Raw genomic sequence first — 13,176 nt, forward strand, 5'->3', positions numbered from 1 at the left:
GAAGGCATCTTTAGGGACTTGTGGGGACCATTGGTAACAATGTGACAGTTTCTGATCTTGTATTTTCTAGATAAAACTCAAGGGTGTTGCCTTCTCTAGTTGGGTGCTCTGATATACCCACACACACCAGCTTCCCATGACTTCGTGTTTTTCGTTTGTTTGGCAGTGGAATCAATTTCCTAACAAAATGATTTTTGGAGCCACTACAATGTCCTAAGAATTAGAAGGTAGAGTTTGAACAAAGGCTTGAAGTGTTGCAATTCCTAGCAGGAAAAAAAAAAAAAAAACAAAGGGCCAACTACCAAACCGACTAAGCAATAAAGCCCAGGAGCCCAGCAAAGGCTCGGCCCTCTCTGGAGAGCATGCAATCCCTTGTCATGCGCCCTCCTCTGCCTAGGACTTCAGCCGGTGACCGCTGTCCTGCATTCTAGAGAACACCAGTCGCCCTGGTTTCAGAGCTGAGGCAGTGCTCCCGGATCTGCCCCGGGAAGAGGCCAGCGTCCTCCCTGGCCCTCCTCGCTGCAGTCCCCGGGTGACTCGTGGGACCCTGACCTCTCACCTCCTGAGCACCTGGCGGCTGCAGCGGGCGGCGCCCTTTGGAGCGGGGGCGGGCCCCGGGGGAGCGGGATGGCCTGGCGCTGGCCCCCAGCGCTCGGCTCTCTCCGCCGCTGCCGGGACGATGGAAGCGATGGTGGCGCCCGGCGAGGTGCTCATGAGCCAGGCCATCCAGCCGGCGCACGCCGACTCCCGCGGGGAGCTGAGCGCCGGGCAGCTGCTCAAGTGGATGGACACCACCGCCTGCCTGGCGGGTAAGCGCGCGGCCCAGGCGAGGGCACCGTCGGGCAGGGCGGGTGGCGGCCAGGGCGGCCAGAGACGGTGATGGCGTCTGGGGATCCTGGAAGACAGGAGTCTGGATCTGGCGATGCGCTAGGCTGGCGTGGAAGCCTGAGATAGCTTGGGAGAAGGAAGCCAAGGGGAAGGGCAATGTTCCCAAGAGCTGAGAGCAGGAGAGCTGTAGAGACAGAAGTGATGTCTGAGACAGCTACTGACAGCGACCTAGACCAGTGGTCCTCGGATGTTTACTTCACAGGACTCCCTTCTGACACACAAACTAGTGAAGACCCCCCTAGAAGACTGTTATATAGATTGCTTGTATCTCTACTTGACTATATTTTAAAAATCGACAGATTGAGTTCATTGGCCAAGCAAAACTGAGGCTAGAAAAAGTGCTCACACTGCAAGCACGAACTTTTCACCCGCGTGCATGCGTGCCTGTGTGTGTGTATATATATGCACACACAGCACGCACATGCGTACTTGCATACGTTAACACATTTTCTTGACAAACAACTAGATTATTTACTGCAACAACGGAAGTGTTCTTACAGAACTGGTCACAGTTCATGCTTTCTCGAGTGAGCTAAATGTTTCCTTAGTACAAAACGGCTCCTTTACCAGATTCCCTTCTCTGTTCTGTTTACTGCCATCAACTGGTAGGCGGTCAGGGAACACTTGACCATATTCTTTTTTTTTTTTTGTTTGTTTGTTTGTTTTTTGAGACAGGGTTTCTCTGTGTAGCTTTGCGCCTTTCCTGGAACTCACTTCGTAGCCCAGGCTGGCCTCGAACTCACAGAGATCCACCTGCCTCTGCCTCCCGAGTGCTGGGATTAAAGGCGTGCACCACCACTGCCCGGCTGACCATATTCTTGAGAGAGGATGAGAGTGAACACATCAAGGAGAAGGTCTGGGGGTGTAGTCCAGTTGTGAAGGGCTTGTCCGGCTTGCATGAAGCCCTTGAGTTCCATCCCCAGTGAGGGTGGTGATAAAAACATCTACTGTGGACCTAATGGTGTCTCTCTCCATGCCACCCCCAAAGTTTGTGTTTTGGAAGTGACAATTGAAAGTGAGTAATCAAGGTTGGCGAGATGATAAGGGCACATCCTGATCCCGCAGGACAATGTCTTGGAGCTTAGAACAACTGAGGCTACAGCAAGAGCCATCTGCAAATCAGGAAGAGAGCTCTTGCCTTTCTAAAGTGACAGGTGTGGACCCTATAGCCTTCAGAAGTGTGAAGAACTAAATGTCTATTGTCCAGTCCACCCAGTCCGTAGTCTCATGTGATGATCACCCCAGGAAAAGCAGTCTCTCACCATTGCTACACTTAGGCTATGACTTTGATTTCCTTACACTGAGGGGTGGAAACTCTGCTTTTGAAAACACTGGGTTATAATAGAAATGGGTTTTCTAACTGAGAGTCTTCTAAGTGAGAGCCTTCAAAGGTGGCTGTTGGGCAGTACTTTCGAAACTATACACATGCTGACTTCTCTCATCTTCAGACCAGTGACAGATACAGTCTTGGATACAAGTCAGCCTTACTGTGCCTCCCTCCTGAGGAAATGCCTTTGGTGTCCTAGTGGTATCTTGCTTCCCTGGGATCTGTTATCTATACACAGTGAACGTTAAGTACATGAATCATATCACCGACTCCCACTCACCTCCCCCAGCTTAGGACCGCTCAGATTTTCCCATCATCCTTGAAGTAAAACCCAAACTTTCTTCATTCTTCACAGATGCTTTTTGCAGCTGAAAACTCATTCTCTGAGGGGCCAGACAGACAGATATGAATTGATTCTGAACCTAGCTCAGAACATCAGACTGATTGGCTATGGGATGTTCTGACAGAGGGCCTTGACATTAAGAATAAGTGTAACATTTTGTTCCCCATACAATGTAGTATGGTAACCCTCTCCCCTCCAGACTGTCTGATACCAGCAATGGCAGCCTTCTGGCATTTTTCTTGTATGTACAAAGCTTTTCTCTCTAAGGAACGTCACACCTGCTCTTTTCTTGGCCATTTCCATGCCTTGTCCCTCAGCTTCAACATCCTTTTCCCCTTTCCCCAGAGTCCCTAAGTCTCTTAAGTCAAGCCCCTGTGCTGGATCTCCATTACCACAGCCTAGTCCCAGCTTTGGGGAAATGTATGTTCAGATGACAAAGTAGACCTGGGGTGGGAGAGGCTTTACATGCCTTGTGTTCTAGACACATCCCTTAAGCTGTGTGTGGCAGAAGTAAAGCTCAGAATATTATAAACCCACTTTTTGTGATAGAGTAACACAGTACTAATCCCTGTGTGTTAACCACCTGTAAAACTCAGCTGTATTTTCAATGACAATTCATTTGTTTTATTTGCTGATTTGTTTGGCTTCTGTCTTAACAGTTTCTAACAAGATTTGAATTGGATTACAACGTAACAAGGAATCAGAAATAATGAAGTTTACCCACATGTAAACAAAAGAAACAAGTATAGACAGGATTGGCATTGCTGATAATAATGATGCCTATTTCCAAGGCAACTAAATGCAATTGGCAGAAAAGGGTCTAGTTTGACCTTTTTGGAGACTTGGACCATAGGAAGACTGTAGATGATCAATTTACACTATGCTTTAGTAATTATATTGCTATCGGTGCCTTCATAACTGGTAATGTTAATATTACAAATGCTAAAGAATCCTTAGATAAAGTTGGCTTGTGAAATACAGATAATGGCCATTTCTATGGAAATAAGAGACACCACATAAGAGGGGACATTACTCAAGTAAGATGTGAATGAATCTGAAAAATAACACAAAAGCCAATTTTTTAACATTGTTTCAACCAGAGTTCCCTTGACTAGTGCTCTGTATAGTTATGTTTCCTAAGGTAAATAATGACCATAGTCATGTCCCAAGACGCGGCTGTAACCCTCAAGCACTGCTGGATTCCAACACAACTTCTCAATATTTAAAGAAAAATCGAACAGCTCCAATCACATTAGCATTCGGCCCCATAGCTGTGGGTGGGCCCTCCTCTTTCAGCCCTTCAAACCTGAAGCCTGAAACCATCTCTGAGTCATCCTCCACCCACCCCATGTCTGTTTCTGTTTTTGAACTCTCTCAAGACCACAATTCCTTTCCATGTCATCTGAATGTTCACTTCTAAAGAGTGTCACCACACTCATCCAACCATGTGGTTAGAAATCTGGGACTGAGCCCTGACATGCTATCCACATTGCTTCCTTCTCCACACATTCAATAGATAATAACCCTTTCCTTTTTGGGTGTACTGACGCTTCCTTCTGGAGGAATCTTTTAATCCCAGCCCCATGCTGAGCCTCCACACCACTGCCTAGACCCAGCCCCACCACCCTGCGTTGTGGGCTTCAGGGGGCTCTGAAACTGTTTCCTTTATCCTGGTTTCATCTTAATAATGCATCTAAAGGACATCCGGAAATAGCTGATCTCATCATGTCAGATTTTTTTTTTTCATCTTTATCCTTCATCTCTTTACTAAAACGCTAAAGCCTGGACAAGTACTTCCTACCAAAAAGCCTTCCCCTATAGATAACAACTATTAGCTTTGGACAAACAGCAAATTAAGGTAGATTAAGGCAGTTGAGAAGTGAACAGAAGTGTTTGGAACACTTGAAAGTTACACTCGAAGAGAATGGAAATGGTCTAACTTTTCTTTTGTCTTAAATCTTTTTTATTTAGTTTTATGAGGTGTGTGTGTGTGTGTGTGTGTGTGTGTGTGTGTGTGTGTGTGTGTGGTGGGGGTGGGATGTTTAATAATATTACAGATGAGAGATCACTCCACCAATTCTCTCCCAGTTAAATTTTCAATTAGAAATCTACAGGTTTGTCAGTTTGGACATCCAAAGGACATTATTGGAGGAAAGCACATCCACTGGAATGTGAAGAGAGATGTTTTCAGAAAAGAGAAAGTCAGGAAGGCAAAGCACCCTGATTGTAACCCTTGACCAGGTATCTGGCACACTTTGAATTCTGTGTGTATAGGACAAACTCCAAACCTCTTGTAAAGACCAAAGAAAGTGAAGGAGCCGTCTCTACCTCTAAAGAGACAGGGTTCATAGTTTGGACTTAGTAAACAGAACTGCTTGCTTTTTCAAGAAAACACCAAAAGCAAAACTAGTCCTTTTCAAAGAGCTCATCGGAACCCACTGTCTCAACAACAAATCAACAAAGGCTCAGAGATAATAAAAAGCACTTACACACAAATAAGCAGGCAAACATGACTCACTCTTCAAAGATGATCAATAAATACCAACCTATAGATGACATGGATGCTAGAATTAAAATTCAAGGACTTAATGTAGCTATTGGAGTTATACTCAAGGAAATTGATAATAATATTGTAAAGAGCAAAAAGGCAATAAACCTCAAAAAGAGAAATAGAGAGTGTTTTATGAGGGCAACATGGAAACTCAATGGTTTAAAACAATAACATCTAAATTTAAAATATGCTAGATAGCCTTAACTACAGAATGAAGATGGCTGAGAAAAAAGTTAGCAAGTGTAAAAAATATATCAATATAAATTATCTAATTTTGCAAAAAAAAAAAAATGAGGTTATGGTCCAATGCTATAGCATGCTTGCCTAGCATGCATAAAGTCAGAATTAAATCCCCAGCATTACACACACATACACAAAGTCTCACACAGTCATGAAAAACAAAAAACAAAATATAAAGTCCCCCAAAGGAGAAAGTAAGAGGAACTCACCTCTATTCAGAAAATAATAGCTTTAAGTTCCCAAAACATGCTGAAAAGCATACAGTTAAAGTCAAGAATCCATAGAACACCAAACAAGATTAATTTAAAAATTATCGTATGTAAGCATATCATAATCAGATATGTTTAAGAGGGTCTCAAAAGCAGCCAGAAAGGCAGTGCTCAGTGTAGGAGAGCAGTGGTTAAAATTACCACCAACCTCATTGGTAACAGCAGAGACCTGGTTGGACCAAGTACATTAGAGTTTACAACCAAATGGTCAGAGCAGAGATAAAATGACAGTGAACGATATCTAATAATAACAGTTCTAAAATGATGACAAGCAAGAGCCTCCAGGCCTTCCAGCTCCATCCAGCCCTCCTCCTCGCTGTCTCCGCTCTCACCACAGAAGCCTTCCTCACACTCACTGGAATCACCGTTCTGTCTGCTCGGCAACCTTCCTTTCCACTCTTCTCTCCAATCTATTCCACTCCAGCTCATCCTTCAAAAACCCTCTCTCTGGACACCTTTGCGGATTCTATAATTGCTCAGCTAGTCTGCTTCCAAATTTCCCTAGGCAATCAATAATAGCTCTAAGTTTTTCTACCGTATGAAAGTGTGAAGGGCAATCAACATGTAAGGACCTTTTGAATTCATATCATCTACCCGGCACACTTGTGAAATGAAGACAAGACCATGTACAATCACGTGCAAGAGTGAGGGACCTTATGTCGACCTCTCCTATTTTTATCTTTTCTTTTTTATTGGTTCCTGCAGGTTTGTAGCAGAAAGTATTAGCTGTTGGGGTCCACATTCAGTGAGGCACACTGAGTTTCCTCAGCTTCATCTACCCAATTCTCTTCTACAATTCTTATTTCTTGTAATCAAAAAAAAAAAAAAACTAGAACAATCATTTGAATCTTTCTAGGATTGGATGTCTTCATTTAAAGATGGAGCCAATGACAGGACTAGCCTCCATGCTTAGTGCATGGCCAATGAGAAATACTTAGTAAGTAAGACTGCTGCTGAGTCTCCCTGGTCCCTCATACAGTCTAGCCCTGTGCTTTATAAGCATAGCACTCACTCAGAAAATGCAGTACAGCTCTTACTGGTTACTACGTTTAAATTACTTCAATCACTTAAAGTTGGCAAATCACATTGGTGTGCATAACCATACTTTATTAATAAGAACACTTTAAGTTAACAGCCTGTCTCTTCGTGGACTGAGTGTCTACTAGGCATGCTTTGGTCAATGTTTTGTAGCTTGTTGTTGAGAACATTTAGTACTTCTCTGGAAAACGTCAGCTCTAAGGAGATGGACTCAGAATGGATCTGTGATGGCCCCTGAGCAGATAGGTTAAGAAAAAAAAAAAAAAGACACTGATCCTGCTCAACACCTGGAAATCAGCCAAGCATGCCTCACATGCCACACTGGCTTCAGCTGAGCCCACCCTGCGCAGGCCTGAGTTGGACACCTCCATCTCCCCATCTTTCTGCTGGATTGTTTTGTAACTAACAAGCCTCCTCCCTGCCCATTGCTATCACGTAGAGTTCCAAAAATGATTAATTTCTCACCTCTCTTTACCTGAGATGATCAATTAATACTTACATTGTCATCTATTACATAAGAATTTGGGGGTGGTGGGGATCAGAGTCTGGAGGTCAGCTTGGGTCACTGCAAAGTGAATTCCTGGTCAACATATATGTTAGCTGCCTCAAAAAAAAGGTCGATGAAAATCTGTTTGGATTTTGACAGAATGCCTCTCAAAAACAAAGCTGGGAGAAACATACATCAAAATCTTTTCCAATAGCATAAATTCTGGTATTTTTATGTTAAGCAAAAGCAATCATCAAAACAGTTCTGGACAAATTAAGTGCAGACATGGGCCACGGAACATGGTGCGCTCCTCTTCACCATCGCCCCACGCCTTAGCCACACTCTCCTACAACACCGTAATGCATGAAGAATTGGTGTCAGTTTGGTGATAATAAATGATGAGCACAGCCTGCCTGCCTCCTGTGTGTCCTCTGATTCCCAGGGACATTCCCCTCTGATGTGAGAGGTGATCTCAGGGGCTCCCAAACTCCTCCATACCCACAGTCATTCATGATTTAATTATATCCATATTTAAATATATGAGACAGTGGCTGTAGCTTTAATGTTTACTTATAAGACAAAAGAACCATAATACGTGATAGTAATATAACAATATTTAGAGTTATCAAAAACTTATAAAATTGTTACTTACAGTTGCCAGGTTTCCAGAGTATTGGTTTTAAAGTTCAAATAAGAGATTTCTAAGTTAAAATTCAGGAGAAAGTACAGTAATCATCATACGATACAGAGCAAAGGCCTGCTTGTAAATACACATCGTCTTGAGTATGTGAGGACCAGGGTGCTGTAACGAGTGAGGGGATGTGTTCCTAAAACAAATATACTTCAATGTGTTCCTTTTTCCCTTTGCTAAAACATTTAATCACAGCCACTAACATGGCATGCTTTCACCTGTTTTTTGAAGCTGAAAAACATGCCGGGATCTCGTGCGTCACAGCCTCCATGGATGACATTCTGTTTGAGGACACAGCTAGGTAAGGAGTGTTGCTCTTTCCACTTCCTGGGGACTTACCGGTTCCTTTACAATACATGTTTATTGCACCTTGTTCACTTGGAGCCAATGGTCGTGTTTCTTAAAAAAAACGAGAAGCACTGGACCTTCTCTAAATCAGCTAAAACAAACAAAACAAAACAAAAACAAAAACAACAAACAAACAAACAAACAAAAAACCCATCCTGGTGTCTACTTGTCCTCACTCTTCTCAGTACAAGTTCAGTCTCAGTTTTGTTAAGTCACTGTCAGCATTAGAGGCATGGTAGTGCCGTGCATGGCACGCTTTCTATCATCTCGTCTTTAATGGCTGTTTTTCCTGCATGACAGATGATAATGACAATAAGGGTCTCTGTGTTGGTGCGGTACAAACACTAGCTCCTGTGTGTACACAAAGTAAGTTTTAAGGAACATTTTATATGTGAGAATGTTGATGCTTTAGCGGCCCTTTTGGAGAGAACTTCAAGCCAGACAGTAAAACTAGAAAGAATAGTGTGGTGTATCACATGAACTCGTCGCTAACCTGTAAGAAGGATCAGCTCACATCTGTTCTTATTCCTATGTGGTCTTTCCCATCTGGGAATTATTCTGAAGCAATACCAGTCATGATTTGTAAATAATTCAGTAAATACTCATAAATACCAAGGTCCCTCTTAAAAACATCACATAGCCACAACCACTGCATTTGAAGTTACTAAAAGAACTCTCTTCCAGATGGGTTGAACTACCATGTGGACTGAGTCCAGTCCAGCTGCTTTCTGTGTTTGAAGATGGCATTTTAATTTTGTTGTATCTGATTTGCCGTTCAAAACGTTTACAAGCAGGAAGCTCAAATGTGGGGAAAGCATTTCACTCTGGGAAACTTAGTTTCTATCGCACTGCTTCTGAGGCTTCCTCCTCTCTCTTAAGTATCTACCTTTTTACCCGAGAATTACCCCTTTACATTAAAATATAAGTGAGAGTTTGTCCATATTCCTTAAAAAATAAATTCCAATATGTGGTGTCACTTTGCCCACCTGTTCCATGTGAGAGTCCACCCATAAAACCATCCGGTGCAATGCACACAGCTGTTATCATGTTTACTTTCATATTCACTGGAGAGCTCCCTAATTCAATTGGTCATCGTTACTAAACACTGAATTGCTTTTGCTATCACAGATACTTAAATATATGGACTTATGTGGTGTGTATTCATATTTTTGCTAGTGTATTTTGGGCCTGGATCCCTGAAAACAGAACTGCTTGGTCAAAATGCAAATGCACAGGCCATTTTAGTCAACATTGCCTAAGTCCTCTCTCTGAAGGGTTTTGTATGACTTTTATTACTTTTTAGATTAGTTAGATGAATCTAAACATTAAGAAAAGCATTACTAAAATACTGATTTGTTCAGACTTCCAACACAAGACTTACTTGTTTAAAGACATATATCTATGTACATAATGTAAATTCCTTCCTTTACTTCTTGTTTTCCGGCCTGGATTGTTACAGTTATGAGAGACCCAGTATATAGGGCCTCAGTATGTGCACAAAGTCAATTAGTAGATACGGCCATTCTTCCAGGAAAACCGACTGACTTACCCCATAGACTATCCTTACTATATCTGCATGAGCCTCTCCACTGTGATTAAAGCAGAGCTAATTGCTAGCCTTTCTAGGAGCCCAAAAACGTCCATGTTTCCACGGCTTTGACTTTGAACTCAGATAAGACCAGGGTTTGAACTCTGGCCCAGCTAGCTGCTGGCTATATCACCATTTAAGCCCAATTTCTGTTGAGAGTAAAACGAGAATCATCGTGTTAACCTCACAGGATTATTGCTGGGCGAGTGGCATGCTGTTCCCTATGACTCAAAGCAACTTGGCATGCTGCCTTGGTCTGTGCACAGCATTCATTTTGTCACTGATGTGGCCGCACCGAGGAGCAGCACCTTCGCTGAATGACAAAGGCTTCTGTTGGGAAGTTTCAGCCATTCCTTTGTATGCCCGTGGACTTGGTGTGTTTGTATACCTGTGCCCCCAAGTAAACCTTGTTTTATCGAGCTCAGCAGCCCTGACTTGTTGACTACACCTTAGTTCTAGCAGCACCACTAGTCAAAGCTCAGTGAGCAGTGTGAATTAGAAAGACCGGTGGCTCTTCCAGGAAGGTTGGCTAAGCAAAGAAACTAGGAAGGAAAGCAAGATTTTAGAAGGAGAAACCTTCGATATTTTTATAAAATGTCGGACGAAAGTGAGAGGTGGAGAGTTGAGAGAGGAAAGGGTTAACAGCACAGCCCAGAGGGAGAGGAGGTGATGGGGTGGGGTAGGGCCAAGGTGATGGGGTGGGGTAGAGAGGGAGCCGTGAGGAAGTGGTCAAATAGAGTCAGGTGGGATGGGGGAACAAAAGGCGCCCTTGTTGGGCAGCTCTTAATGTCCACTAAGATGAAGGGACCAGTGACCCAAAGTCTTGACCTCAACGTTTTCAGAGTTCTAATAGCAGTGGGGAGGCGGGGGGGGGGGGGGGGGGGGGGGGGGCTCAGGAGCAGCTCGGAGGGCCCACGTCTACCTAGCAAGCTCACTGATGGCCTGGCCTGTTTCTTTACGTTTGCTGGTCTGTTTGTTTATAGCTCATGTTTCAAAGCAAGCATCAGTGGTACTGGGCTACCTGTGTGCTTGTCTGAATTTCCTGTGGGCATCAGCGGCTATACAAAAAAGTATCTGTTGTGGAAAGGGTCACCTTGTACACTGTCCTTGCAAAAGCTCTTTTCTGATTGATAGAGGGAGTCTGCTAACATTACAAGCGTGATTTAAATGGTTAACATCTATCCTGAAGGCCTGTCTTTGCTATTAGCTTTAACCAGAGTTTTCCATAGATGAGTATTATCAGCAGGTGCAGGTGGAATTGCTTTATGCCACATGTGTCTACTAAGTTGAAAATGAAATGTGCTAGGATTGACGAGACCGTTCTTTCTTTTTGGAAACAGAATTGGACAAATTATTACCATCCGAGCGAAAGTGACTCGGGCGTTCAGCACGAGCATGGAGGTGAGTGGCCCCCTTTCCTCGGGGCTGCCTGTTGGAGGACGTGTCTTCACTGCTTTCAGAGCACCAAGGAGGGTGCTTAGAACATGCTTACAGCTGATAGGATCCTGAATCTCAGAAAGCCTTAAGTCTGTAGTCAGACATGCGGGTGAAGGCTGAGGAGCTGATGCCCCCCACTTAATCCTGCCACTCACATTCAGTGTGACACCGTGTTCTACAGAAGGTCACACGCCAAGTGAATGGGCAAGGGGGGAGGGGCTTCCTTTGCGTTTTGCGAACTATAGATTCTATTTCTTACTTCTTCTTACATTACTATTACCCAAGCTGTGTGTCTCCATCTCCCCCGGCCCCCTGCAGGGCAAACTAGCCAATAAAACTACAAGAGGCAATTGGTGCCTCTTGCAGGGCGAAACCTCCTGTGGGCTCTCTGCGTGTCTCAGGCTTGGTGAGGCCTGCCTAGAGAGAACTCAGAAGGTTCCTAGCAGTGTGGGAGATCTGGAGATATTCACTTCACAGCTCCCTGGTGTGAGGTGGTTTCCTCTGAACTTATTCATGCTGGGCATGCTCAGATTGGTATCAAGCCAAAGACCACATGCACATTTCCAGAATTCTCTCTTTATGTAGATATCTCTTTTCTGGTACCCTGCCCAACAAATTCCAGATCCCTTGTCTGTTTGCTCTCTGCTTCTTCCACACAACAGAGGTGAGCTCCCCTTCCCCAACTGTCATCTGTGAATTACCTTCAGGATGAGAAGAAATGATACGTTCCCTTCATTTGTTTTCCTGTCCTGGGACATCACAACACTTGTTACCTGTTTCCTATCTGTAGAAATGGTCACTTCCTATACCTTATCTGGTTTTCTACTTCTTTTCATAGAGTGGAATTCCCTTTCCCCTACTCTGCCCTAACATAGTGAATTCCCCATGCCGTGTCTCCGAGACACTTGTTCATCACACATACCTCAGTCAACTGTCCTGGTAGCTGACAGTGTCTGAACTTTAACACTCCGGAGTTGTAGCTAGGCTTTTCTTGTTTGATGTTTTATTTTATTCTTCCTTGTGTATTTCTCTAACATGAAAATCCATGTGGCTGAGGGTTGTTTATAGAGGTGAAGAATGATTGATTTGTGTCTGATTGGTTACCATCCAGTTAACTTGAGATTTACCGTGCAAATATAAGTTTCTGTTTTAAATTAAGTGACTTAAAGTGAGTCATGGGTTATTGATTATTTTTGTACATGGTGTTCCTGGCGAGGATGTAGAAATATGTGTACTTTATCATTCATTACTCAGTGCTGAACTGAGATGTCCCAGGTTGTCCATTATTCTCAGAAGATAGTATTACTTATCTGGGTGAGATATGCGGAGAGTGTTTATTAGTCCAACTCTAGAGGCCTTTTTCTGTGGCATGCAAGTCTGCAGAGCTAGCTTCAGGACTCCTCACAGGGAGGGAGAGCCACCCACGGCAGAGTCCTTACAAAATGCCTTAGTCACTTGCTGACTACTCCAGAAAAAAAACGAGCTGAGGAAACTAAGTCACAGCTAACAGCAATTCCGACCCTGTTATTGTGGGGTATAAAACGTAACAACTAAAGGTTAAAAACAGTGATAGTTTCTCTTGCTGGTAGGCTGTCTTGCCCCTGAGAGAGAATTCACTCAAATATGATTTTGAAATGTTTATTGGAGCAAAGCAAACTTTTAAGAATTAGAGTGTAAAGCTTCAAATGTAACATGATAAATTTATAATGTATGTAAACATTGATGTGTACCTTGTATATACATTTATAAAACACATATGCAATATCACATGTATGTATGTAATATTACATTATATACATGTAATACAGCATATATGTAGCTGGAAGAAATTAACCTAAAAGTTAGTTAAGTATTTCTTCTGGGTAATGAGCTGATATAATGTTTTCTAGATAGCTAGATCACAGCTATTTTTCAAGGTAAGTGTGTGTATTCCCACATTCGGAAGAGTTTCATTTGTCATAGTGTAGAG

The 13,176-nt window shown here is 43.3% G+C and overlaps 1 protein-coding gene across 1 annotated transcript in view; it reads left to right on the forward strand.

The window, feature by feature from the left end:
• The first annotated feature begins 348 nt into the window (after positions 1–348).
• Acot12 (acyl-CoA thioesterase 12) overlaps positions 349–13,176 on the forward strand; it is a 41,615-nt gene continuing 28,787 nt past the window's right edge. The window contains exons 1-3 of the mRNA XM_015998979.3: positions 349–809; positions 8,066–8,135; positions 11,111–11,171. Coding sequence (XP_015854465.1) covers positions 680–809; positions 8,066–8,135; positions 11,111–11,171 — 261 coding nt within the window. The 5' untranslated portion in view covers positions 349–679. The remainder of the gene's footprint in view (positions 810–8,065; positions 8,136–11,110; positions 11,172–13,176) is intronic.

The sequence above is a fragment of the Peromyscus maniculatus genome, chromosome 15, assembly GCF_049852395.1.
Source record: "Peromyscus maniculatus bairdii isolate BWxNUB_F1_BW_parent chromosome 15, HU_Pman_BW_mat_3.1, whole genome shotgun sequence".
In the NCBI taxonomy this organism is placed as follows: Eukaryota; Metazoa; Chordata; class Mammalia; order Rodentia; family Cricetidae; genus Peromyscus; species Peromyscus maniculatus.